At 43.3% G+C, this 25,955-nt stretch overlaps 1 protein-coding gene across 1 annotated transcript in view; it reads right to left on the bottom strand.

Annotated features, from left to right (window-relative positions):
* The window catches only part of ADAMTS2 (ADAM metallopeptidase with thrombospondin type 1 motif 2), a 177,728-nt gene that overhangs the window by 108,041 nt on the left and 43,732 nt on the right, over positions 1 to 25,955 (bottom strand). The window contains exon 3 of the mRNA XM_065690392.1: positions 2,936 to 3,095. Coding sequence (XP_065546464.1) covers positions 2,936 to 3,095 — 160 coding nt within the window. The remainder of the gene's footprint in view (positions 1 to 2,935; positions 3,096 to 25,955) is intronic.

The raw sequence follows: 25,955 nt of genomic DNA, 5'->3' as shown, positions 1-25,955 counted from the left end.
TACAATTCATCACATGTAAATTTATGGGACTTGGCAACAATGCAGATGTCTCCAGGGATGGTGGAAGAGGGGGAGTGCTCTTGGTTAACCTCATTTTTTTTAATGGATACAGTATGCTGAAAGGGCCCTACTAAGTATTTCCCAAATAAGCCCATTGATTAATGTAGGGCACTATGGAAACAGCAGCACAGCGTGCTTAACGCCCAGTCGCTAAATATTTTGACGTTTGTTAACCAAAACTAGATGCATTCCTGAAAAAAGACAAACTGGGAAATAAAATTACAGTTTTTGAAAGCGTGTCCTTTCCATGCCTATTGCCTCGAGCAGAGCAGAGGTGGGAAGCCAGGTTTAATAAAAGATAGAGGAGAACAGACCAGTTTTGAAGTGGATGTTCACGTTTCTGGTTAAAGGCAAAGAGAATTTCATGGAGGGAAAAGCCTGTATAGTACAGTGGGGTTTCTTGCAAAATAAAAACTAATCTTTAATCAATTTCACAAATCGAAAGAGGGCGGGTGGAGGGGAATATTGCTCCTCTCAGCATTTCTTCCCTATTTTTAAATCTGAAATATGAAAAATCACAACTATTCCTCCCTACCACCAACACCTGCTGCTCCAGACCTGGTCAGTGCTACCTCTCAGCCTGACCTGCATGAGTTCAGCCTGGCTTTTGCTCTTTAATCCCACAGTACTGGCTGCTGGCTATTATTATCTTGTGCCTTTGTACCAGAGCCTGCAAGGTTCAGCCCGCCAGCGAGGTGACAGATGCAGAAGTCTGGTGGCATCACACACAGCGTGTAGCTTTGCTGCCAGTCACGGTGGGCAGCCCCTGAGCAGCTCCACGAGAAGCCATGCAGCACAGTTCTGCATTTCAGAGGTGTTTTCAGCTCCTGCTGTCAGAGCCTTCCCCCAGCAGGTACCACATGCCAGTAACTGGAGCTGGTGCACAGTTTATGCTTTTTCTGTGTACCAGACTCCTACTCCTGAGGAATATTTACCATCCCAAAACAAAAATACTGCCATAAGGTGTGAATAAAATCAAGTCTCTTTTGTTTAAGAGGAAACACAGTGACTGGCTGATATTTTCCAACACTGCAATAATTTTATAAACATCTAGTAACAGAGCAGCTTCCATCCTATGAACCTGGGATTCTGGTGCTCAGACTCCTGCATCCCCCAGCTCTGCTCCATAACGAGTAGAAGGCAACCAGGAGAGCCCAACAGAGCACTGTGTCAGCCACAAAATTCATGGGTCGTTTTGATGGCCAAAGTGGGGAAAAAATAGGTGAATGCTCTTGCTTGCCGCCTTCTCTCTCCCCATTTCAACTTCACATTGAGAAATGTATATGGTTCACTTGGCCCTAATTTCAGTGGCTCATCTCTGTGACTGTTCCTTCAAGCAGTTTCTGGGGATTACTGTGTGCAAGAGTAGAATTTTTACAACAGGCACCACACTCATTGTCTTTTGAAAATGATTAAGGTAGCATAGTAGAGGGATGGGGATCACAGAATCATAGAATAGTTAGGGTTGGAAAGGACCTCAAGATCATCTAGTTCCAACCCCCTGACATGGGCAGGGACACCTCACACTAAACCATCCCACACAAGGCTTCATCCAACCTGGCCTTGAACACCGCCAGTGATGGAGCACTCACAACCCCCCTGGGCAACCCATTCCAGTGCCTCACCACCCTAACAGGAAAGAATTCAGTGTCTCACCACCCTAACAGGAAAGAATTTCCTCCTTAGATCCAATCTAAACTTCCCCTGTTTCAGTTTTAACCCGTTACCCCTTGTCCTGTCACTACAGTCCCTGATGAAGAGTCCCTCCCCAGCATCCCTATAGGCCCCCTTCAGGTACTGGAAGGCTGCTATGAGGTCTCCACGCAGCCTTCTCTTCTCCAGGATGAACAGCCCCAACTTCCTCAGCCTGTCTTCATACGGGAGGTGCTCCAGTCCCTGATCATCCTCATGGCCTCCTCTGGACTTGTTCCAACAGTTCCATGTCCTTTTTATGTCGAGGACACCAGAACTGCACACAATGCTCCAGGTGAGGTCTCACAAGAGCAGAGTAGAGGGGCAGGATCACCTCTTTTGACCGGACAATCTAACACGCTGCATTGTACTTGAAAAAGTATTATACCGAAAGAAGATTAATACTAGGGTATGAGTGGCAAATAACTCTGCAGCTTGGTAGACACAGTTGGAACAAAAACGGAGCTATTTTACTGTTTCCACTCAAATGACCCAGTTAATCTCAGTGTTAACACCGGCTGTCAAAACATCCACTTAGCAGATTTGCATCCCTTGTTTATTCAGAAAACAAGGTGCAACATCCAAGCAGTTACCACAGGAATAGAAAATGCTACATAGAACAGGTGTTTATGTTTAGCTCCAGTTACTCCATCGCTGTCTATCACATACTTAGAACTACGCTACACTACACTTGATCTCAGCCAAAAGGCCAAGAACATTAAATTCCACACTTGGAAACACATAAATAAAGCAAGAAAGTTTGTGTCCGTATCTGAAGATACCATTATTTTCCTGCTGGGATTAAATCTGGCCCAGTGAAGACACTGTCAATGAGAAGCCTGGGTACCACATCAGCTTTGGTATCCTTGCCACAGCGTTCCAACACGGTCTTTCCAACTGGTCCCTAGTAGGCAGAAGCACCTCATCCACCATCCCCTTGTTCTGCTCTGACCCGGGGACTCAGTGGGACACAGGACGCTTCCACCATCCGGGAGATGGTTTTGGCTGCTGCAGTGCTTGCTTAGCACAGGTAAAGTGTTCAACTTGCCTACCTTTTCTTTTACAGTGGGAGAAGAACACATTTCCATTTTCAAGGATAAAAAGCCAAAGACAGCAGATCACGTTGGCCACGTGCCTTCAGCTACACTCTATACATCAGCTGGCATGAACATCTCTGCCTTACCTTCATACAGGGTATCCACATTCTCAATAGGAAGCTGCTTCTTGGCAGCTGCTCTGCGATAGACCACGTGCGTCCGGCCTCCTCCCTCCTCCTCTTCCCGGGCCCCCTTCTCCAGAGGTTCAATGAAGAACTCGTCCTTGTCTGTGCGGATCATGCCAGCCTGCAGCGACAGGGCAGAGATCGACCATTTCGCATTACTGCACGTACAGCAGACGTTGTGAGTAAACAGTTGCAATATGCTTAAGCACACTTTAGTGCTCTCTCGAGAGCAATTAGGATGCAGAGAGGAAACCAGGTGAATCCTTTATTACGGCAAAACCAAGCATCATCTCCCCAACTTGACAAGAAAGGACAAAAGGTACAACCCTGAACCAAAAAGACTTCTCCTCAAACCACAGGAGTGAAGTGCAGGTCTAAGGACCTGCCCCATTAGTAAAAAGCTACAATGAAAGTTACTACAACCTTAGCTGTCCGTCAGGCCCAGGGTGATCCAGTGTTTACTCTCTCTGCTAAATAAAAGATCAGTTCAGCACCATAAGCTGGTCCTGATGTGCAGTTCAACAGCCAAAAAACACAGCCCTTCTGTTCAGAAGCAAGACAGAAAAGTACCAAGTCTTCCATGCAGGCAACTGAACTTTGTGACTATTTCCCCCTTGACACAAAGGGTTCAGCTTTACAAAATACCCTTTCAAGAATTAGCCACAACTAGTTCAGGAAAGGTATCAGTAGTGCATTGCTATGAAATAAAGACTTATTCAGACCAGAACAGGTACCCTGGCATGGAAAAAAAGAGAAATCTGCACTTCTACAAAGAACCCTGAAGGAAAGCACCTCAGCAACTCCCACTGTGTTCAGGGGAAGCCCTCATAAAGACTGAAAACTTCCAAAAGAAAACATCTTTTCAGCATCTTCATGCAGGTGGAACGTCTCGGGCACCTGGGCCATGGCTTTTGCCTCCTCTTGCAGTCCTGCCCCACTGCAGAAGGTCACAGAAGCCAGTAGCTGGCTTGCAGAGATGCTTGGCCTGCATCAATTTTTCTGCATATGTTTGCACATCTGTGTTTGAGAACTTAGACTAATGAACTCTTCGCTTGTAAACAGAAAGTCTTACTCTTCATGTGAGAGAAATAGCTCAGATTACTATTGAGAGAAGCCCCAGAACCAACCTTCAGAAGCTCCTTCATCCTGCTCGTTTCCCATTCCGCCCACTGGTTATCCCGGAGTCACCAGCCTTTCAAACTGGGCACAGAAGAGTATCTGGACATTGACACACATCACCTTGCTACCTGAGCTTCTGGGAGCCTAAGTCCTCTGTTGGGTGAAGCCCTACCTCAAGCTTCCAGGAGAACCAGTTTGACACCTTTGAACCCAGTATCTTCGCTTGAAACAAGCATCAGCTAAACACTCTTATCATAACCTAGCACTAAAGTTCTCATACAACACATATTTTTTCTTCTACAAGCAGCAAACTATATTCCTACTGCTATAAATACAGTATGTTCTTTGGTTCCCTCCTTGGAAAAATGTCAGGTTCATTTGTCATGTCTTAACTTACATTAGGCAAGATTTCCAGTCCCAGATTTCATATATATAATGTACACAAAAACAGATTGAAAGGGAAGGATTAAAGAAGCAAAATTACATCGAAGCAATTTAAACCGATGCCATTCTGCCTGTATATAGGAAACTGAATTTGAATCCTGTCCTGTTTCTTCTTATCTAATTTAGATTCCACATCAGACACAAAAGAGGTGAGACAGGCTCAGCAGCTCAAGGAAGCTAAGACAAGCAATAAAATAAGTCCTGAACCCAGAGACAGCAACTGATCTTTTACTGTAAACAGGAATACATGAAAAATTCAGAATTGATGTTATTCTCCTACTAATGCATAGTTTAATTGTATGTACACACACTTCTTCTGGATCTTAAATATTATATCCAGACATTTTAAAGCCTTTTTATAAGAAATGCACAACTAAAGATCAAGAAGGAACAAGCATTTGCATGCTCAGCTGCACAGACTGTAATCCACACACCATGCGTAGACCCAGGAGAAATACACAGAGAGCTTGACTGTCAGGAAGGAAAAAATGGGATTTTGCTCGTTGCAAGGGAGCTCCATGGTTGTGCACATGCTCAGATGTATTCCTGGATCTATAAACCTAGTGTTAAGTATGAAGACAATGCCAGATCTTAGTTTAAAATGCAAACCATACTTCAGGATCCTGGGGAAGACACTGCTGTACATTGTATGCAGCAGAGAGCACTGATGGGAGTTTGGAGGAATCTGGATCTCCTCCTCAGGTTTACAGATAGGCAACTTCTACAATCAGCTCTTGAGCTGATTAGACAGAAGAGCAACTTTTATAGGTGAACTTTAGCTTCCAGGGCATGGTGGCCTTTTGGAAAAGCAAACATCTGGGTCAGAGTGAAGACCCCTCGCTGAGATCATGAAGACGACAGCCTGGGACAGGCTGTAAGACTAAACAATAGAGATGCTGGCTCCCAAGACACAAAACCCGCGGTCGAACGCTGATGTTCCCTGCAGATACTGTGCCTGGTGCTGGCCCTTTTGCATGCAGGGGGATTCATGTGGCACTGAATACTGCTAAATAGCAGGCCATCCATCAGGTGCTCCTATTTCACACACTGCTTCTCATATAGACACAACACCATGCTGCACATTTCCATGGCAGTATCCTCCCTAATTCCATTGGAGTGTAGAAAGGAAGGAATTTAACCTTCAAACATGACTTCTTTTCTCATTCTAATCTTGGACCACACTGGAATTTCTCTTTTCCCTTAGTCTGAGAAACATGTCAATTATTTTTGGAGAGAATTATTAAGAAAGAGTTAATTTGTGTTTGAACTGTAAAAGGATTATATGTTTTTATATATTGTCTATCCTACATAGTCCTTGATTTAGCCAACAATATTCTTATGAAATAAGAAAAGAAAAAATGGCTGTTTAAGACTTTAAGAAGAAAATTATTTCAATGGCAAGACAGAGTTCCTACAGCAATCCATGGTTCAAGCCATCTGCCTAATAATATACACACAGTTATAAATGATTCATTAAGAAATATGTGGGGCTCCTCAATGTCTCCACCACACATTTCCTTGCTGCTTTCAGCAAGACATTTAACCTCTCTACTTCCATTCCTCCACCTCTGAGCCAGCAGAACAACAGTCTTGCAGGATAATTACAAGGACCGATTTGTTATCTTTTTGCCAAGAGCTTGGAACATGAAAAGCTCAAGATGAATTTCCTAATGCATTTGTCCTCATCCCACTCAGAACAGCCTCAAGAAGCCACTGAGAAGCTCACTATGAGGGTGGTGACAAATCGGTACAGGTCACCCAAGGAAATTGTGGAAGTGGTCAGGGCCAGGCTGGATGGGACTTGGAGAAACCTGGCCTAGTAGAAGGTGTCCCTGCCCGTGGCAGCGGGTTGAAATCAGACGAGCTTTAAGGTCCCTACCAACCCAAACCAGTCCGGGATTCTATGACTTCAGAAAGCTCGTGGGCCATTGTCTGGCCATTCACTCCAGGGGATGTGAGAGCAGAATTAAGCCCTTCTATTACCACTTTCCCCAAGTTCTGAACAGAAGAACTGTAGTTACTTTCATAAACTGAGAGCTTAAAAGCAGCATCCATCAACAGCATTTTTCTGTCCTATACTGCTCGTTACCCATCTGGGACTGCTGCACTTGCAGGAGTTTGGGATTAGCAGTGCTCCCGCTGCACTACGCCCTGCAGCCACACATGGGCTGTGTGATGCAGAACTGGGTGTGGGATGGGGCATCTCCATGGAAAGGACTTCCAGTCTGGAAAAAACGCTGACCTTTTACCTCTTCCCCTCCTCTTCTGGGACTTTTAACTAGAAACTAAAGCAAATATGGGAATAATGCTAAATAATGATGGCGGCAGCGACCGTGTCTTGTGACTAATAAAAATATAAATTAATTGAAAAATTGTTTGCCTTTGGAATGCACCGAACTGCAGCAAAGACCCTGTAATATCCCGCTATTTCCCTAAGCGGGACATCCCCAGGCGTTGCTTCCAAGGGCTTTTAGATCCCAGCTGCAAATTACTCAAGTCAAGCACTGCTTAGCACTCATTAATATGCATTAAAGACTCGAGCAGAAGACATTTAATCAAAAGGAAACTGCAGTTCAGAGAATCAAAACCACCGCTAAGGTTAGCAATGCTGTTATTTAGAAGTGAAAGCAACACTGGAAAAACTCACAAGGAAGGCAGGGAATGACTGTCCTGTCTAATTAAGACAAGAATTACATTGATAAGCTACAAATGAGTCCATTGCAATACACACGCTGAGGTTTAAAGCTCCACTGATCTCTCTTGGGGATACCGGAGATACCTGAAGACTACAGGATCTACATATACTTGCGATGGCAGTGGCCACATGGGCTTTCAGCCCAAGGTAATTCCACTAATCCTCCCACCAGGATGGAGAGCTCCTCTCCAGCACAGAGCCCAGTGAAAAGCCGGTCTCTTCTCCAGTCTTTTCAACATCCTCAACCCTTCCCGCACTTCTAAAGACATTCTTTAGAAGTCTAATTTGACAGGAAACCTGTCTGGCATATTTAGATCTACAGAAAACTCCAAGTTTTAGAGCATTAGCTCCTGTGGCTAATTACATGTCTCACTGGCTCTGCAGTTGGTGAGCGACTTAATTGTCTCCTCATTCCCATTCACATCACAGCTCCCTGTTCTAGGCTGTAATGAAGTAACCCATCTAGCTGCTGCTGCAGGACTCCAGAGCCTCAGCCCATTCTGTAACCACAAGTTTAATTAATGTTCATGTTCTTCCTCATTAGTACAGCTTTACAAAGTTTCTCGTTGCCATAAAAAGGCAGGTTTACTTCTCAAGCTCCAAGCACGTGATGCAGACAGGAAGCTAAAATTACATGTGAACAAACCTGAAATTAATATATAAAACAAAAAATCCACGTGTCTGCTTAATGAAATTAGTAACCTACAAAACCGGAGTGTTTCAGAAACTCTCAGAAACCCTATTTCTATAGAGAGAGCTCTATTTTCCTATTGGATTCTGAAAAAGGCAACCAGCCGCACGACATACCTGTGCATAAACAAATCCTAAACACAGCCCTGAATTTCAGGTGATTTTTGTGAGATCAAAGGGAAGTTCAAACTATCTGATTCTTAACCTCAGTGCCTGGGTTAGGAGCCTGCACTCCCTGCAATGTCAGTGAAGTCTCCAAAGGGGAATTTGCAATATGGGATCCTCCCAACAGTCAGTTCACAGAGAAGCACAGAATTTGCATTTCACTGTATGGATGCCAATAAATACTCTGTAGATGACTTGAAAGAGAAAATATTTATATTTGCAGGACAGCTTATTGGACAAGGTCTTATTCTATTTTTGTATCAATTGGCCTCTACCATAAATACACAACTGCTATTATGTTTGAACAAAACTGGCACTAGCATTGCAGAGCAGCTGAAAGCAAATTCCACGTTATTTTTATTTATGATCCTTCCCTAGGTCCTAGAACCACAGGAACATGCTTTTCCCAAACAACAACAGATGTGTCCTCCCAGCGCTAAAGTCAAGTACGGAAATACTATTAGTTCAATTACATTAGAATGGGCCTGATGCACCAGGAGCTCTGATGGCTGGAGTAAGAACACCCGGGAAGTCTGCAGCAGAACTATGGACATAAGAAAGACCTTCCAAACTCATCCCTGCCCATACAGGATCTCTCAACATCTCCAGTTCTACAATTCATTCCCAATCACACAGTACATTTCTTCAGGAACAGACGCGTTTTATTTCCATTCAGCTTCATTCACATAGATAACAATGCAAAAAGAAAGCTTCTTATGTCAAATTTGCATTTGATTCTTTGAGAACATACCTCAAACTACTGAAGCATTGCAGAGGGAGAATTGTGCAGTGCTGCAAATTCATCTGTCTTCACAGTGAATGGAGGTATTGAAGGAATAGTAGCAAACGTTTGAAACATGCTGCCACTTACTGTGCTCTATGCTGCTGCCCTAGAGCTACACTGATTTATTCAGTCCCACATTGGATGCGGAAGGGGAGAAAGTTTTTAACTGAGCATATAGATTTTAATTACCATTAATCTAAAGGAGTATTTTTCAGCTTTTCTTAAAGTCAGTTTGCAATTAAGATGATTTATTTTCACATAGCCTCAAAAAGATATGGAGGGAAATAATTATGCACAAAGACAGGAATCAGTCTGTCTATAAGACAGACTGACAGAGGGGCAGAGCCTGCTGGGTAGCCTTATGAAAGCTGTGTGTTACTTAGGGCCCCTATTTCTCCTCTGCAGAATGGGGATAAGGTCACATTTTTAATGTACTTTGAGATCCACTAATGAAAAGCACCATCCAAGAGCTGTTTGTATGATGAGTGCTTTCATGATGGGCTGCTTCTGCACAGTCCTTGTAGCTCAAGGGAGGATGGGTATCCATCCATCCATCCATTCATGCATCTGTACGCTTCCTCTGCTACCAAAAATAAAGTTTTGTCCCTGGAGCCCAGCTTAGTCACTACACAATTGCAGGTGTGATTAATAATAGCAGCGGGACAAATCTGCAACCAGTATAACCTGAAGCTAAAAGAACTGCCTTAGTTTATAGCAGATGAGAATCTGGGCCCAAATCTTGTAGGGTATAACTCATTTTAGAAGCTCAAAAGGTTTTTCTGTGGTTTTGAAAGACACAATAGTCAGACAGACTGTGTCTCGTTCTCACTGAACCAGCGAGAAAACAGACACAATTAAAGTGCTTTCACAAAGCAATGCCAGCAGATTTCAAGACAAGCGTCCTGGCCGCAGCGCCTGGGCTTTTACCAGTGGACAATGCTAAAAACACTGCTTCCAACTTCTCTGCCTTCAAACGATATTCCCAGAGTCTCGCCTCTGTCACTCGGTGCCTGCCTGGGGCCAGCAGCCGTGCAGGAGACCAGGACCATGATCAATCTCTTGCCTCTGCTCCCTACAACCTGTCCTGTCCCAGCAGCCGCTCCTCTCTGAATCCAGGTAGACCACAAGAGGTAAACCTCATTTTCAAAGGTTTAGGTAATACACAAAAGAACGGCTTCCTGCAAAATGAGTATCTGCAGCAAATACAAGGTACAGCCTGCAAAAAGTATAATGGAGACTCTGGAGCAGGCAAATTCAGAGTGTGATACAGGTTGGCTTTCACCTTTCAGATGCCTCCACCACCACCATAAGGAACCTCGTTTCCAAAGAGTTCAGCTGCAGCAGCTATTAGAATTCTGTAGCTCTTTAAACAGTTCTTTTAGCTAAAATAATGCTTAAGCAAGAACATTTTGGAAAGTCTCCAGGCTTGATGCCCACAGGTATGTATAATTCCAAGTGGGAAAGAGGTGAGTTATTAAATAGCTGTTAAGAATGAAAATGATAAATGCAGCAGATCTTGCAGACTCAGGGGATTGTAAACTTGATTGCTGTTGTTGCAAGCAGGGAATAGCAATTGCTGTTCCCTGCAACAGAGTTTCTCAATTTTAATCTTTCAGGGAGGAAAAGCACGAATATCAAGTCCTTGAATTTGCTACCAGCAAGATCCAAAAGCATTAACTTTCCCAATTTAACACAAGGAACCATTTGAAGTAAAGCAGTTCTGAGGTCCCTTTGACAAAATGCATAGTTGAGTCCTACCCTCAGCAATAAAACTGAACTGACATTCTGCAAGAAAACAAAACCAGTCTGACTGGAAAGCTCTTCAGCTCAAACTCACAAAATGGGAGAGTTGCTACACAAGTTTCTTTACAAAAAATACATTTGCTTAAGGCACAAACCACCACCCACTGAAGTCAACGGGTGTCACATTCATAAATCTCAAGGTCGGGATTCATAAATGGAATCATAAATATTAAAGCAGTTTAGTCTGACCTTCTACATAACACAGGCCAAAAACTCTCACCAAAGCATTGCTGCAATGATTCCCAAAACCAGTCTTCATCCTGAATTCAGCAGAGCTGGATCAGATTCATTAATGGGTAGGAATGGAGTATAGGTCTCTGCTAGGGTAAACAACATAAAAGGATCCAGACCACAAACTGGAGAAAAAGTTTTATATATTACATTCATCTGAGTTGAAACTTAACATTTAAATTCATTTAAAATTATGTTATAGAAATCTCGAATCTTCCCTTCGGAAGATGTCACAGCAGCAACATTTCATGTTCCAGAGGGGTGCATGAGCTGCAATGGCCTGGGCCATTCCTACCTCTCCCTCTTCCTCTGTGCTCTACCATCCCTTCTCACACAGCAGCCCCAGTGTCCATGCAGCCACACAGTGAGCGGGCTCAGGATGCTCACCCTAAAATCACCATCCCAGAAAGACATGCACCTTATCAGAACCAGGTCCTCCTGGTCTGCAGTTTCTGGCGTCAGTGAGAGCAAGACCCCCAGGAGGTAAAAATTCCCACCTGGAATAGAGCATCCCACACCTACTTCACATGGCTCCATGCAACAGCTCTAAATAGGGACACATGTCCAGGGGTGACCAACGCTTTTATGCATGATGTGGAAATGAGGTAGGGTCCTTCCCTGCTAAATGTAAGTTTGACTTCAACTGTATGCCTATAAGGGTGAAGGGAAACAAAATACCAAACTTGCTATAGCCTGGGCTTGTTTTCCTTTCCATGTCCTATAGCCAGGCTTATTTTAACCTTCCTTCCTGCCCTGAATTGGAGGAATGAACCTGAAAAGCAGTTATCCAAATGAGAGCACGCAAAACTAATGAGAGATGAGCTTTCCATTTTATACTGCACTCCGATCCAGGCTCCCAGTACAAGATGTCAACAAAGTGCAAGATTCAGTACAGAAACTAAAATAATTAATCCCTGGAGGAACAAGCTTATTAAGAAGGATTAAATCAAAGAATTAACGTGCACTATTTGTCTGTATGACAAAGAGGAAGGGAGGCATATGATAACACTCCAAGATTCGAAAGCACAGAGAGAACGCGAATTGCTGATAAGAAAAGTTTGGACATATCAGGAAACAAACAAGAAAGAAACTCTGATAGAAATTTTAGCCTGCGATGCTACAGGCAGTCTTGTGCCGCTTAAAAATCCTTACATTAACATCCCTTATTCATTACACTGCACTAGTACATAGAGTTCAAGGAAAAATCTTTAGGCATTGCACAATAACAAATACATTTTAGCAGACTTCTGCAGAGGAAGAAATGACATCAGCTGAGCCCAAACCCGGATCAGGGAACTCGGCTGTAGCTGGTGAACCATGTCCTTGGAAAAGCAAAATCAAACATGAGCTGGGCCTCTTCTATGAGCCCCTTGCTTGAGGAAAGGGAACCCAGCCTGTCCCAGGGCTCCGCTTTGCCCTGACCCAGCCAGCAAGGCACAGGGAGTTTCAGGGCAGTGGGAGCTTGCTGTAGCTGGAAAGAAGCTGGAGGCTCTTTGTTGCTACCTTCACAGGCCAGCTGCAGAAGCAGAAGCCAGACAGACCACCCAGAGACACCTGAAGCAACCTCCTCACTGCTACGGGTGAAATAAAGTGCACTCTCACAAAAATTAACAGCGTTCCTTAAGAGCAATGTACGTGCATCCGTATGGCAATCTGACTGCTAAAGCAGCTATGGTGGACCTCACACCTAGAGGTCTACATGTCTCTTGAGAATCACTGGAGATGAGCTCGTGCTCGTGGCCATCATTGGCATGAGGACAGAGGCACGGGATGTCAAGATGCAAGTTGAAACCAGGGGTTTCATTATGACAGTGCTGAGGAAATGAGGTGTGGATTCAGTGGATATGGAAACAGGAGTTTGGTATTGGGGAAAACTATGGAGTGGATAAAGTTGGTACAATAGAGATCAGTTTCTGCCACATCATCACTGTATTGAATACTGGAAAGGATGTAAAGAGTACTTTAAATTAAAGGAAGGATGGTACAGAAGGCCAAGTTTGATGTATACTGATAAGAAAATATCAGACACTCACTGAAAGAAGACAGTCTGGGGACATTTAACAGCAGGATAGAAAGTACACAGGAACAAACCAGCCTGCCAGCAGAAAATAGAGCCTAGAATTAACTCAGATTAACTATGTCAAAGAAGATTCCAGAATCCCTTTAGATGAAATTTCTAGCTGTATATAGGAAATGACAGGCATAGGGTGATACTGTCAACTGCTTGACCAGGACATCAACAGCAGCTGAGACACACTGGGGGAGAACAGAAGTGCAGAAAGCACATAGTAATGGAAGGTGTGTGCAGCCCCTGTGGTGACAGAGCAAATATAATCTGAGGATTGGGACTGACAATGGATTTATAGGTATCATTAGTGATTGCTTCACAAAGCTCTTGTGAAGCAGCTCCGCAAAAGGGATGCAGCCCTCAACTGCCTTAGCAGTGCAGTGAACTGTTGCCATAGAAGAATACCCATTAACACTGACCACATCATGCTCTTGTTTGATGTCCTGACAAGAGCAACAAAACCCGTAATACTTCTGCAGTGTTCACTTCCAGAAAGGATGACTACATAAGAATAAAGAATTTGCAAGAGAAGAATGAAATGTACACCTAAAAAAGAACCTCATTGCAGGCAGCATTAAAGACAGTGTATTGAAGTCCCAGAGCAAGCATCCACCAAACAAGTTCAGACAGAGCAAATGAAAGGCAGCATTGCTGAACAGCAAGGCAAGGGAGCATGGAAGCATACAGGCATCCTACCAAAGGAAAACTGAAAGGGCCATAAACTGGCAGATTAAAGATAAAATCACAATAAGGCATGCCAAAAGAGAGTCTGAGGAATAACTTGCAGAAAGCATAAAAACTAATTATAAAACCTTTCTGAAATACATCATGACCTGAAAACTCATCAGGGTATCTGTAAGGCCAACAGATTATGCAGGTTTAAAGGAGAACTCAGAGACAGTACTGTAACAGCAAAACTAAATGAGGTTCTTCAAACCATGCCCACCTCAGAGAACCTAGAGGAGGCCCCTGTAGAAGAGTTCTTCCCATCTAAGGTTGAACTGAAGGGTCTGCATCAGACTGAAAGATCAGAAGAGGAGGTCATAGCATAAAATCTACAATAAAGAAGCTACAGGACTTCGGCCTGACAAAACTAAGACATGAAACCATCTAGCTACTGCATGTGTCATGGTTTGCTCAAAACTGCTTCAGAATCAAAGGACTGATGGCAAATGAAAAGGCAGAGCCAGGTTCTAAAAGGAGCTCCCCAAGCACCCTTGGGTAGAAAGACCAATGAGACAGACAGACAATGGGGATACAGCTTCGTACAATACACATTTCAGTTTTGGAACCCCTGACCATAGGAAAGGGTCTACTAAGAAAACAGGAGGCCACTAATGCTGAGACACCAGACAATCACTCACTACTGGCCAGTTCTGAAGACAGAATAAGGACTTAATGGACATCTGGCCCAATACAGTATGGCTCATGTGACTGCCTTTCCCTCATCTTGATCACCTCCAGTTTTTTATGGGTTTTTTTCTGTTTGTGCTTTTCCTGATTTTTTTTTTTCTCCTCTGCTCCCTCTGAGGCTGCAACTACCAATAAAACAATTTAATATCGCCTGAACTGAAGAACAAGAATGTTCCCTCTGCCTGTTCCTTAGACTATGGCTCCAGTTACCATAAACTTTTCACCAATCTCCAAGCAGGACTAAAGAACTTAAAATACTCACATGCATTCTAAAGAATACACCCGCAGTTAGACAATAACTGTAGAAACATAAAAAGTTAGCAGGTGTAGACTGTCGATAACATTTTATGTTGGAAAACAAAAAGCACCTCTACTCTTGGGCAAAAGTTAAAAGTCCCTGTTTTCTCACAAAAATAGAAATGAAGCTCCAACCTTTCTGCAGCAACTAGAGAGAAGCTGAACACAACATACACTGAGTCAAAGGGAGCCTGTGTAAAGGATGCATTCCCTGAAAATAAGAGAGCATGGGAAATAAATGCAAAGAAACATAAATCAGCCTGTAAATCCTTCAGAACTACTAGAAATCAAATTACATACCATATGTCAGTGGGCTAGTATATTCACACCAGTAGAGCTGGGTTAGTGCCACCACACATTCTGGTAAGTTTACAAGTAGCATGTGTTTATTTGGACCATGCTATTACCACAAAAGATATTAAGGAAGTTCTTCAGGAGGCGGTTTCCATACTTTACATGTCTTCTATAAAACAATGAGGCTTTCTTATTTAAAGTTGCCTGTAAATTCTCATGAAATAGAACTAAACAGACATTATAAATTTATACTACTAGACAGGGAGAGAAAAAAAAGAAACAAAACCATTTGTAGCACTTGAGCCAGCAACAACGCTTACAAACTTCTTAAAGTCAACTGTTCAAATATAGTTACCAGAACGACAAGCCAGGAATCTGGACCAGAGGAAATACTGTAGTAAGAAAACCAATTATCTCCCCTTACAAATGGACAAGAAATGTTAGTTTTCAAAAGGAATTATCAGATAATCTGTATGAACTCCACCACCCAAACCAAGGTCAGGTATTGCAATGATGTCTCAAAATCCTGCCTAGAGGGGGAACAAATATCCAGCACAGGGCAAAACTTGGCTGCTCTGTGCCTTTGAGGGCATCCCAAATGAGGATGCCCATCGGTGACATGGTAGGGCCTGACAGTGAAACCTCCCTCATCCAGGAAATAGAGGTTCCAATCAACTCATGAGCACCCCAGACCAGACGGATGAACACAGTGGTGGCAGGACATTGCCATGAGACTGCTGAGCCACTGAGCTTCACAATGAACTTCCAACATCTCCGAAAAATTACAAGGGAGGTCAACAAAGTCCTCACTTTTCCATTTTACATTTGCTGCTAACTACACGATTGAGATAGCACAATTCAGGAAGACCAGGGAATGAACACACAGGGAACTGTCAAATGGAAGCTAACACTGACAGAAACCTAAAAATGCAGAAGCATTAAACCAACCTACACATCTTACAACATCCTTAATTAGCTGTGTGAGGAATGAATGACTACTGCAGCCAGTTCAATGAAGGTTTCCTCTCACTGCACAGCCAAAGCCAGCCAGCACCAAAATAAATAAATAAATAAAAGGATGTTTGAATATGGGATAAAAAAAGACAAGACAGATGGCATTGTTATTTTGTTACACGAGTCAGTGGCAAAGCTGCATTGAAAACACTGGATTCAGGATGCAAATACAACCAAAGTGCAACACTTCTGAAGCAGTTGAATAGGAATGACCAGGACCTCAAAACCACTCATTTTAGCAGGGAGACTGAAGACATTAAATATTTGGTTTAATACGAATGAGAAAGAGGAAAACAATTAATGGTGCAATAAGGAATACCTGAAAGTCATCATTTCACAGTAAAGACAAAGAGAGGAGCAATTAGATTAAAACAAGATTACCCCTGCCTCCCTCTGCCTAAAACAAATCACAGAGTAACTCCACAGCTTTCAATCTCCAGCTAACATCTTATAGCAAATTAAAGACCTTTAATACAAACAGTGAGGAGCCACAGAAGCTCCAGGGTGCCCCAGAAAGAACAGAAGCAGGTCTGGACTTCTTGGTCCTGGACTCCTGCCAGACCAAAAGACTTTATTAAATGAAAATGCCCAGAGGATCCTAAAGAGGAAAATCTCTTTTGGTTTATTTGTTTAACTAGTGATATTAGTTCATACTTACAGGTTGAGGTTGTACTGGTAGCTTTTTGCTTTTTACGAGTCTGTTCCAGCTGACCCTGGTTTCACAGTACTTACACCTACTGTGACAGTTTTACAACCTGTTGTATCTGCCCCACACAAAACAGCCAAAGCCATGCTGTTCTTTTGGTAACACCATCAGGTTTCATTGCTCTCCTTCAACAGGTTTCAGTTTCTATTTAGGTACCTCATCTCTATGGTAACTGCCAACCCTACGGAGCCTCACAGCACCATGACGGAGGAAAACAATCCTCCGTCCCTCACTGGGGAAATGGGATGCAGGAAAATGATGACTTGCCCAAGGACCTGCAGGAACTCTGTGGCAGAAATGGGAAAACAGATGTCCTGAAGGCCAAGGCTAGAGCATGAACCACAAGATCCTCTTTGCTGTCCTACCAGCAAAACCTCATGCTCCAAGCGGCTGTCAGCATCAGAGTCACTTCCATCCATACCACAGTTCTCAGTTTACAAAGCTTTAAGGGATAAGTCATTACATTCTCTATGCCTTTGCTATTCTCCTGAAAGAGCTGGTCAACGTAGAGCCCTCTCTTCTAGCTGTTTATCACCAGCAGGGCCACCAGCCCGAGGCCGGTAGCTGCAGCACAGTCTGGAGCTTAACACAATTAGACTTTCATGGGATTCATCTGAACTCTGGGGAAGCAGGAATTTCACAAAGCTATAAAGGTCGCTTTAAAAAGTTTTCCAGATTTTATCATTTTTCACACAGTCTGCAGTTCTCCTTCCTGGCTTTTGAAAAATGGCGCACAGCTGTGCTTTGGATCAGGGCTGTGACTTTTGGCAGCAGGCAGAGGAGGCCCGATGCAAGGCTGGGGCAGGCAGCATCACCCCAAGCTGCCCTGCATCTCTTGTCACTGAGGAGGGACCGGTCCCTCTCACCCGCAGTGCTGCAGGCTCCTGCTGTACCACAGCACTTCTGAACTACTAAATACCAACCTGGATCTGCTCTCCTGAATAGGATCAATGTGAAAAATGAACACATGCATGAAAGGCAACGGGGAAGATAAAGGAGAAAAATCTAATGAATGTTGGATTTCCCCCCATTTCAGGGCAGGTTTTCTTTCTTGTGTTTTCTACTTGAAGTTTTTGTTTTGTTACTTTCAGTCTGTTCTGGTGTTATCCAGGCTCCCACCAATTCTCAGCATCTTATTTTCACATCCATCTTCTCTCCAGATTCTGAACATATTTTCTGCCTTTTCCAAAGAGCTCACAGGGTTTCTCGTAGTTGCAGAACAGATGGCACAACACTTAGATTTGCTTTAGTAAATGGACAAATGTGATTGCTTTATTCTTCTCCCCTCGCATCTGTGCTCGGTGGAGGTCTGCCTCTGTGAGCAGGCAGCCAAGGACAGTGATGCTGCAGCCATCAGATAGCAGTGGGGCAGAACCAGGCACTTGCCAAATCTGGAGCCGAACCAGCTCTCGGGCAGCATGGGTGGGCACAGACACAGCACCTCCCAGCCAGCAGCACAAGAACCAAATGCAAACGGTCACCTTCCCCCAGGATCTGCAGGACTAACAAACCTTTGGAAACATTAAAGAGCAAGGGGAGGTAGGGAAAATGAGGAGCACAAAAGAAAACGATACACTGACTCCCTTAGAAGAGCCCGAGGACAAGCACTGTCATTTTTAGCCATATTTCAACTTCTGAAGCAGCCTTCCATCAGCCAGAATTACAGTATGTGGAAGGAACCTGTTCCGTCTTGGAAAGCCAGAGGCCACTTAATCTCATGACAGCAAACTGTGATCAGACCCAGCTTCCTGCAGAGAGCACGGGGCAGTGGGAATTAACCCCTGTCCTGCCAAGCACTCTCCTGTGGTGGCACACACACAGAGCAAGTCATCCCTGAAGGTTTTAACTGGTGATGGATGAAACAGTCTTTAAAAATGCTTATACAGAGGTCTCCACTCATTCTTCAAGTGGGCTCTCATATGCCCATGAAGCACGAACATACATGGCCCACAATGGCATCTACAGGGGTGTCCCTCACTCAGTGGTCCAGATTTCTTCTGGGCACAAGCACCTCATAAGCAAGAAGATGATGATGAATTCGTACTTCAAAATGATCACATCAGCAACCAGGAATGCATTTGAAAGAAGTCTAAGCTATGAGAACATTTCATGTCACCCCTGCTTTGGGAAGTACTTCAGCCCACTCCCATTCACTAAGGAATCTTCAGATACCCATTTTTGTTTTCTATTTGGGGCAATACCCATTTAGAAATATGGTAAATCACCACGAGAAGGAGATGTAATTTTTCAACCCACGGGGATAATCCCCGGGAAGGAAGAGAGGAAATACAAGGAAGGTAAATTAGCTTTGGGAAGAAACACAGCACATGAAGAAAGGGATTTTAAAAATACCTGTGGGATCCCAGAGCTCAGACTCCTCCTGGTTTTACACTGGGCTTGTGATCCTCAATGTGCTGCATTTGGGATGTCTTCACTGTATCAGCCACCATTAATACAGACACAATTTTAAAAGCACTAATGCATCCTTAGTTATAAACACATCAGTATGTGCAGGGGAACCAAGTGATTTTAGCATGAACCAACTTGTTCATCCACTCACTAACTTCTGCATTCACAAGAGTATTGTCTTTGTACAACTGGTCACTGCAGGTAACGACACTTAACCACAGCTCTGACACCAACAACCTTTGGTAGCTACTTCCTACCTGGGTTGAAGAAGAGGAAGAGAAGAGAGCAGAGTTGTGAAGGTCACTATTTAATATCCATTTTTTTAAGGATTTTCTTACAGAGTTTCCACTGAATTTTAATAGTTCATTGCAGGAAAAGAAAAAGTCCTTTTAGTTCAATCTCACAGGAACTGAAAACTACTTTTTTCATGTCTTGCAGAGATTTTTAAGAATTAGCATGAATCTTGATACTTAATTGCATTTTTAAAATAAGAATAACTTCAGCTTTCTTGCAGGCAGCTTCTGAAGTGAATCACATGATTATGCAAAGCACAACCACTATTTTGGTGCCAAAAATACAGCTCAGCAGAGAGATGTATAAATACTGGCCAAACCTTGGAAAATAAGGGTTACAGACGCAGATAACAGAACTCTCCTTTCAGCAGCTATTCAAATTTCCTTCCTTTTAAACTTCCTTGGAAAGGAATCAATTAAGAAACAAACATTTCTGCAGCTTCTGCACCATCCTTTTTTATTGCTTCTGTCTCATGGGGGAAATTAAATCACACCTAAAAATTCTCCTTAATGTTTCTTTTCAGAATGCAAAGTCACTCGCTATGGCCAGAGCTGTTGATGCTCAGCTGTGTATCCCAGCAGTCATGGGCGTATAAAATGCAAAGCCTTGAGAACTACAAATCCAGGTAGCAGCAGCTGGTCTTCGGGACTCTGCTCTCCAAGACGTGCTTGTGGCTCTGCAGTGATGAAGATCCTTGGCACAGGTGAAAGGTGTGCACAGACAGAGGGTTTTCCCATCTTACAAGTGATTCATAGGGGAAAAATTGCTGAAAGATCCATTTACTTTCAAATTCCTTTTTGCTCTCTGCCAAGGCAAACTTGGGCATTTGTACGTTTTAGTTCAGTGCTTGTAGAAATTTTATAGAGGGCTAAAATTAACATGCAGGGACTCTTAAGTCGTTCAAAAAACAGCTGAAATATAACTAAATATTTGGATGCATAAAAAAGTAACTAAACTTGCTTTTCAAACGGGACCTAATCTTTCCTCAGCGAAGCACACACGCAGATTGCTGGCATGTGCATGCAATCCTAAAACAACAGCCAGGGGATGAAATTAGGAGGCCCCTGTAGATTTAATGGAAAAAAATATCATCAAATTAGAATATCAGTACCACAGAGCAGCTTTGGAGTGTAAATACCTGTACAGATCAGCGAAGACCATGCGATCACACTGTCTAATGTGCCTACAATGCTTTTTTAAAGCATTTGATTCATATGGAAAACATGTGGATAGAGAAGACTAGAAAGAGACTCCCCCATCTGCCACCTCTTCCTCCAGTAACTCCTGTCTCACCCACTAGTTGTGCTGAACCTGCAGCTCTTCCTGGCAAGGAAGGGATTAACCGTACTCTTGCTGGAAATGCCTAAACCAGAATAGCCAATGTTCTTACTATCAAGACACACGGCTGTAGCAAAGACTGGGGACACTGCACTTAGAAAAGCACATCCCTTCAGGCAGTACACACCTATCGGTATGCACTCACGTTCTATTGCTACACAGAAAAAGATGGGACATAATTGCTGAGTTTTTTCCATTTGCTCTCCACTAATCTGTTTTGCATCTTTTTAGTTGAGCAATACAGATAAGAGCTAGGTTCTTCCGAGAGAACTAATGCTCATTAATAATACACACCTTAACAATGGAATTTGTTCTTCTTCTTTCCTTTGACCCAAGTGTAAGGAGCTGTGCACTGAAAAAAATGTATAGCTATTCATATTTTTGTCTTTTTATGCATTTCAGACTGCCCAAATGTGCCTCCCTTACACACCCCATTTAGGGATGTATAACGCCAAATCAAAACAGGTCATGTTCTTCTCATCTATTATTAACCAAGAATTTTCTGCACAGATATGAGTATATGTTTACTCTGTAAAAACTACACATTGCAAGTTACAGTGAAGAGCAATACTGGACACCCATGTAAACAGAGCAAAAAACAGGAAGAACTTTGCAAAGCAAATGAGCAAATGCTAAATAGAGCCTATTAGATTGCTCTCTGTTGCAGTGGAAAAGCAAGACTAAATATTGACCATGCAGTATTACTATTTATTTTTACTGCAGTAGCTCAGGAGTAAAGAGTTGGGCATCGCAGGAACATACAACCCACAAACTGCTTATGATCAAACCACAGCCCTGCACATTAGGACTAGATGCAAAAACCGAACCAGGGCTGGGGTAAACATCAGGTAATCAGAAAGAACTCTGATCTGCCAACACAGAGCAGCTGGAGAGCTTGAGCTTGTGTAAGTGAAGCGTGGTTACCCAGGTGCACGTGGCAGAGCCTGCACTGCCCAGTGATGCAGGGCTACGCAGCTCAGGCACCTGCTTCCTGCAGTCTGCATAGAGAATCCATCATAGAGGCATATAGGTTGGAAAAGACCTTTAAGATCATCGAGTCCAACCATAACATGCACGATCAGGGCATAAAGCCCTGGAGGCTGACTCCATATGGGAGGCACATGTCAGGCTGAAGGCACAACCGTGCAAGAAATGATGAAAAACAACACGGGTTACAACAGATTGCCAGGTATCAATTCAAATGTGACAAATGATCCCCATGGGCAATGCTGTTTCAAGAAGTGTCTACCTGGCAGGGCAGCAGCTGAGTACGGAAGCATGGGCTGCCAGTCTGTGCTGTCCTGAAGTTGCACTTTCAGTGCTCGTCCAACAACATAAAACACAGCTGGGGTGAATAACATGCATTTCTTGAAGTTCTAATAGGATTTAACTGTATTAATAATGACAACTTGATCACTGAGGCAGACTAGAAGGAGAGACAACAAACCAGGGCATTTCCTAAGGTCAGCATCACTTCCCAGTTTGCAGGAGTCCCAAAGCTCAGCACAGTGCAACCAACAGCATGCAGCCAGAGCGACTGCAGCCAACAAACCTGCAGCACGCATCGCCCTGTCACATAAGCAGCAGTGTACATGTCTAATGACTTTAATATTGTATATTGCAATCTGGTGCATAAATAAAGCCTATTATAGTGGGCAAAAGAAAGACTGGAGCAGTTTCTACAGATCAGTGTGCTTGGGAGGAGAAGTATTAGATGAGCTTGAAGCTTTGAAAAAGTGCAAAGATACATGGTTCTCATTAGCTGATGAGGTTTCTGAGTTATGGAAAAGATATTTGGAGGTAACTAATTCATGCTACTGTGTGACTGAGTCAATGCTGTTCAAAACAAACAAAACCCACACAAACGACACACAAAGCCACAACCTATTTATGTAAAACTTCATAATCTCCGGACCTGACATGGACTTGTTCGCACCCATTATTAGGAACAGAGAAACAGAAAAAAGTCAGAGTTCCTCCTCATTCACTCTGCAAACTTAAGCCTGAAAAAGTCACCACTAGAGTCTGGTGATGTTGCCATGATGGAAACAGCCTTTGTATATTGATTACTATGAAGATCAGAAGTTAAGCTTCAGAGTAGGTAGAAGACAGGAATAAATTTGGCAGCTTATTTTTGTTAATGAAATTGTTTCATCTGCCTTCTAATGAAATAATGTTTTGGCAGAACAGCTGGCCTGAACTGGAAATTCTGGCAAATACGATATCCTCATACGCTCATGAATCGGAACACTCTGGAATCTGAGACAAGTCTTTCAACAAAGCAAAGACCGGCAAGTCAGGACAATGTCATCAAAAAATGGAAAAATAAATCCTGGAATTTCTGTGTCCAGTGTAACTGCTGAGCTTCTCAACATCAACTGCTCACACTAATTTGCTTGTGAACGAGCTACAAAGTAAGGATTGCTGACAGAAATTATTTGGTGTGTAATTTTAATTAACAACTAAATTCCAGCAAGTCACGCTTTATTCCCAGGCAATTCAAACTAGGAAAAGGTGACATTCATAAAATAAATTACTCTCTATGAATTATTCACCCAGTTCTAACATCCTTTTCAGATTCTCCAATCTGCTCACTAAACCCTCCTGTGAAAAGTTCAATAATATTCATTAAAATAAACTTAACGTAAGTGAACCCTGAAGGAAAGCGCACAGGGATTGGTCATTACAACCAACCATTCTGCATCTGAAATGCCTGTTCTACACAGACATAGGATGTGCTATCTTACCTGCAGTTTAAAAGACATATCAACACCTGGATTACAAGTGTGATCCTTCAATAGAAACTAAAGGTATCTGGACACGACTTACTGACCTACTTCAAGACAATCACTGGCATACTTAAAAGACGTGGCCTCTCTCCCAGCGGTACCTGGGTGTTGTAAATATCAAGATGAAGCCCACATCATAGACCTTTTCCCTTGTCACATGAGAGAACATACCTAAGGTAAGGTGAATCACAGGCTAAGGGAGCAAACTGTCCACATCCTGACCTTCCCCTTGCACTCAAATCACCACCTGGGTCTGTCCTCCAACAAGATCAGGAGAGAGATGCACAGGCTCCTGAAATCGCAATTCCCTGGATCCATGCTGCCAGGATGCAATCACAGACCCTCTGGTGATTCATGAACGTAAATCCTACAATGGAGTCACACAAACCAAATATATCCACTGACCTTTGCTTGGGGAAAGCAGTACAGTGATGAATGAAGAGGAACTGGAGCTGCCACTATCTGTATTACTCACCACGGAGAGCTCACTTCTCCCCTATTAGTAAATATGAAAATATGTAGTTTCATCGGCAGCCAAATAGCCAGGCTGTGGTCTTCAGAGGATAATCTGGCAGTCATTGCTGCAAAGTTTCTCTATTTGGTTTGATATTAAGTTAAATAAGATGTCTCAGATCTCTCTCGTAACACTCATCTGGTGTGTTATCTCCCATGTACATTAGCAGGGCTGTTTTCCCGAAAACCTAATGTCTCATTGTAACTAGCATATGTCAGGGAATTGCAAATCAGCACATTACAGAGCACTGCTGTAGTCCCAGCTGAGAACAAAATACAGTACCAGAGAACAGGGCCGTACGTCAGCAAAGAAGCTTCTGCTCTGCTGGGAAGCTGAATGAGTGCTGCTCTGGGCACACTGGGATCCCAAATGTCAGCAGCGCTGAAAGGAGACCCACAGTGCAAGCCTCATATGTACATTCATTCCCAGAATCTTAGCCGGATTGTCAGTTGGCAGTTTGAGCAAATCCACGGAAGTGCAAAAAACAGGATTGTGCATTCCCTGAGGATAAACAAGAGGGTCCAGTACAGATGGTGATGGACCTCAGAGCAACTTCTGTCTCTCCAGGTCCCATGACAGAGTGGGAGGCCTGTGCTCACAGAGGATTGAAAAGTGACATTGCTCTGCTTGGTGCTTATGCGCAGAGGTGATGGAGAAACAGAGAAAGGGAGAGCAGAGCGGAAGCGTGATTCTTTGAAAGACTGGAAAGGGGCTCCCCAGCCACTTCCTGAGAAATGTTCTCAGCTAAATAAAACCATTTTCAATGTCTGAGTCTCTACAACTCTCAAAACCAAGTTGCTGTTTCTCGATTTTTGAGGATAATCTAAATTTTATATAGACACTTCTGAGCAAATTTAGGATTTGGGCGGGGGGGGAATGTTCTTTTCAGAGGGAAAATGGACCAAAGCCTTCCAGCTAACCCTTATGAATCTACAGCTGTGTTCCCTCTTCTACGTCACCACTCTGACCCTACACAGCCCCAGCCTCTGGTGTGCATCCAAGAAGCATGACTAACATGCTGAAGGAGTAATGTGATGACTCAAAACTCTGACAGTGACCTCTGAGGCAGCCTGAACACAGCACACTCTGACCTACCACCAGTTCATGCACCTCTTGAACAAGGACAGGCAGCACAGGCAGGCAGAGGAGCAAAAGGAAAACAGGCCCCACAAGCTGTTGACCTGGTCCCTGCTGCTCTGTCCACTCCATGTCAGCCTAACAGCCCAGAAAGCATTTTCCTTGGAGTCTCAGCAGACCTGAAAAACCCTTAAGGTAAATCCTCTATTTGCTGTGAGCAGGAAGGAAGATGGAATGGGAAGACCCATGACTCAAAACACCAAAGGGAGGAAAGAAAAGAGACAGAAAAGGCAGAACGGGAGTGAAAGCAGAACCTTTGGTAAGCAGCAAAAAGGCCCAACAGAAAAGAATTGAGCAGCGAGGAGGAGAACATGGTTTCAACTTAACAGTCACAAGTGGTTTCCTATCCAGCTGCCACCAGTGAAATTTTAGAAACCAGAAATTTGTATGACAGGAAATAGAAGCAGATGAAATACGAGCCAAGAACGTCATGCAAAGTCTCTTCCTCGTCATATGTATACCTGTAATTATTTCTTCTTATTATTATTTATTTAAAGGCGAGGGAGAGCAAACCAAGCCCATGTCACTGTTCTCCAAGATCATTGCCTGGGTGCAGCAGTGCAACACATCCAGCAGGAATGACCCACGGCAAGTGAACACTCATGTGGAGTTCAACAGCTGCACACTGTTTGAAAGATGAACAGAAGCAGACAAAATACATTTTCTGTTATTTTAATATCTACATATATAAATATATCTAGTAGGTAAAGGAAATGGAAATCCAAAGCACTAGCAGACTGCCAAAAGCAAAAACAACAATGGTATTGCTGTTGGATC

The sequence above is a fragment of the Lathamus discolor genome, chromosome 10 (assembly GCF_037157495.1).
Source record: "Lathamus discolor isolate bLatDis1 chromosome 10, bLatDis1.hap1, whole genome shotgun sequence".
In the NCBI taxonomy this organism is placed as follows: Eukaryota; Metazoa; Chordata; class Aves; order Psittaciformes; family Psittacidae; genus Lathamus; species Lathamus discolor.
This window is presented reverse-complemented; position numbering and strand designations above follow the sequence as displayed.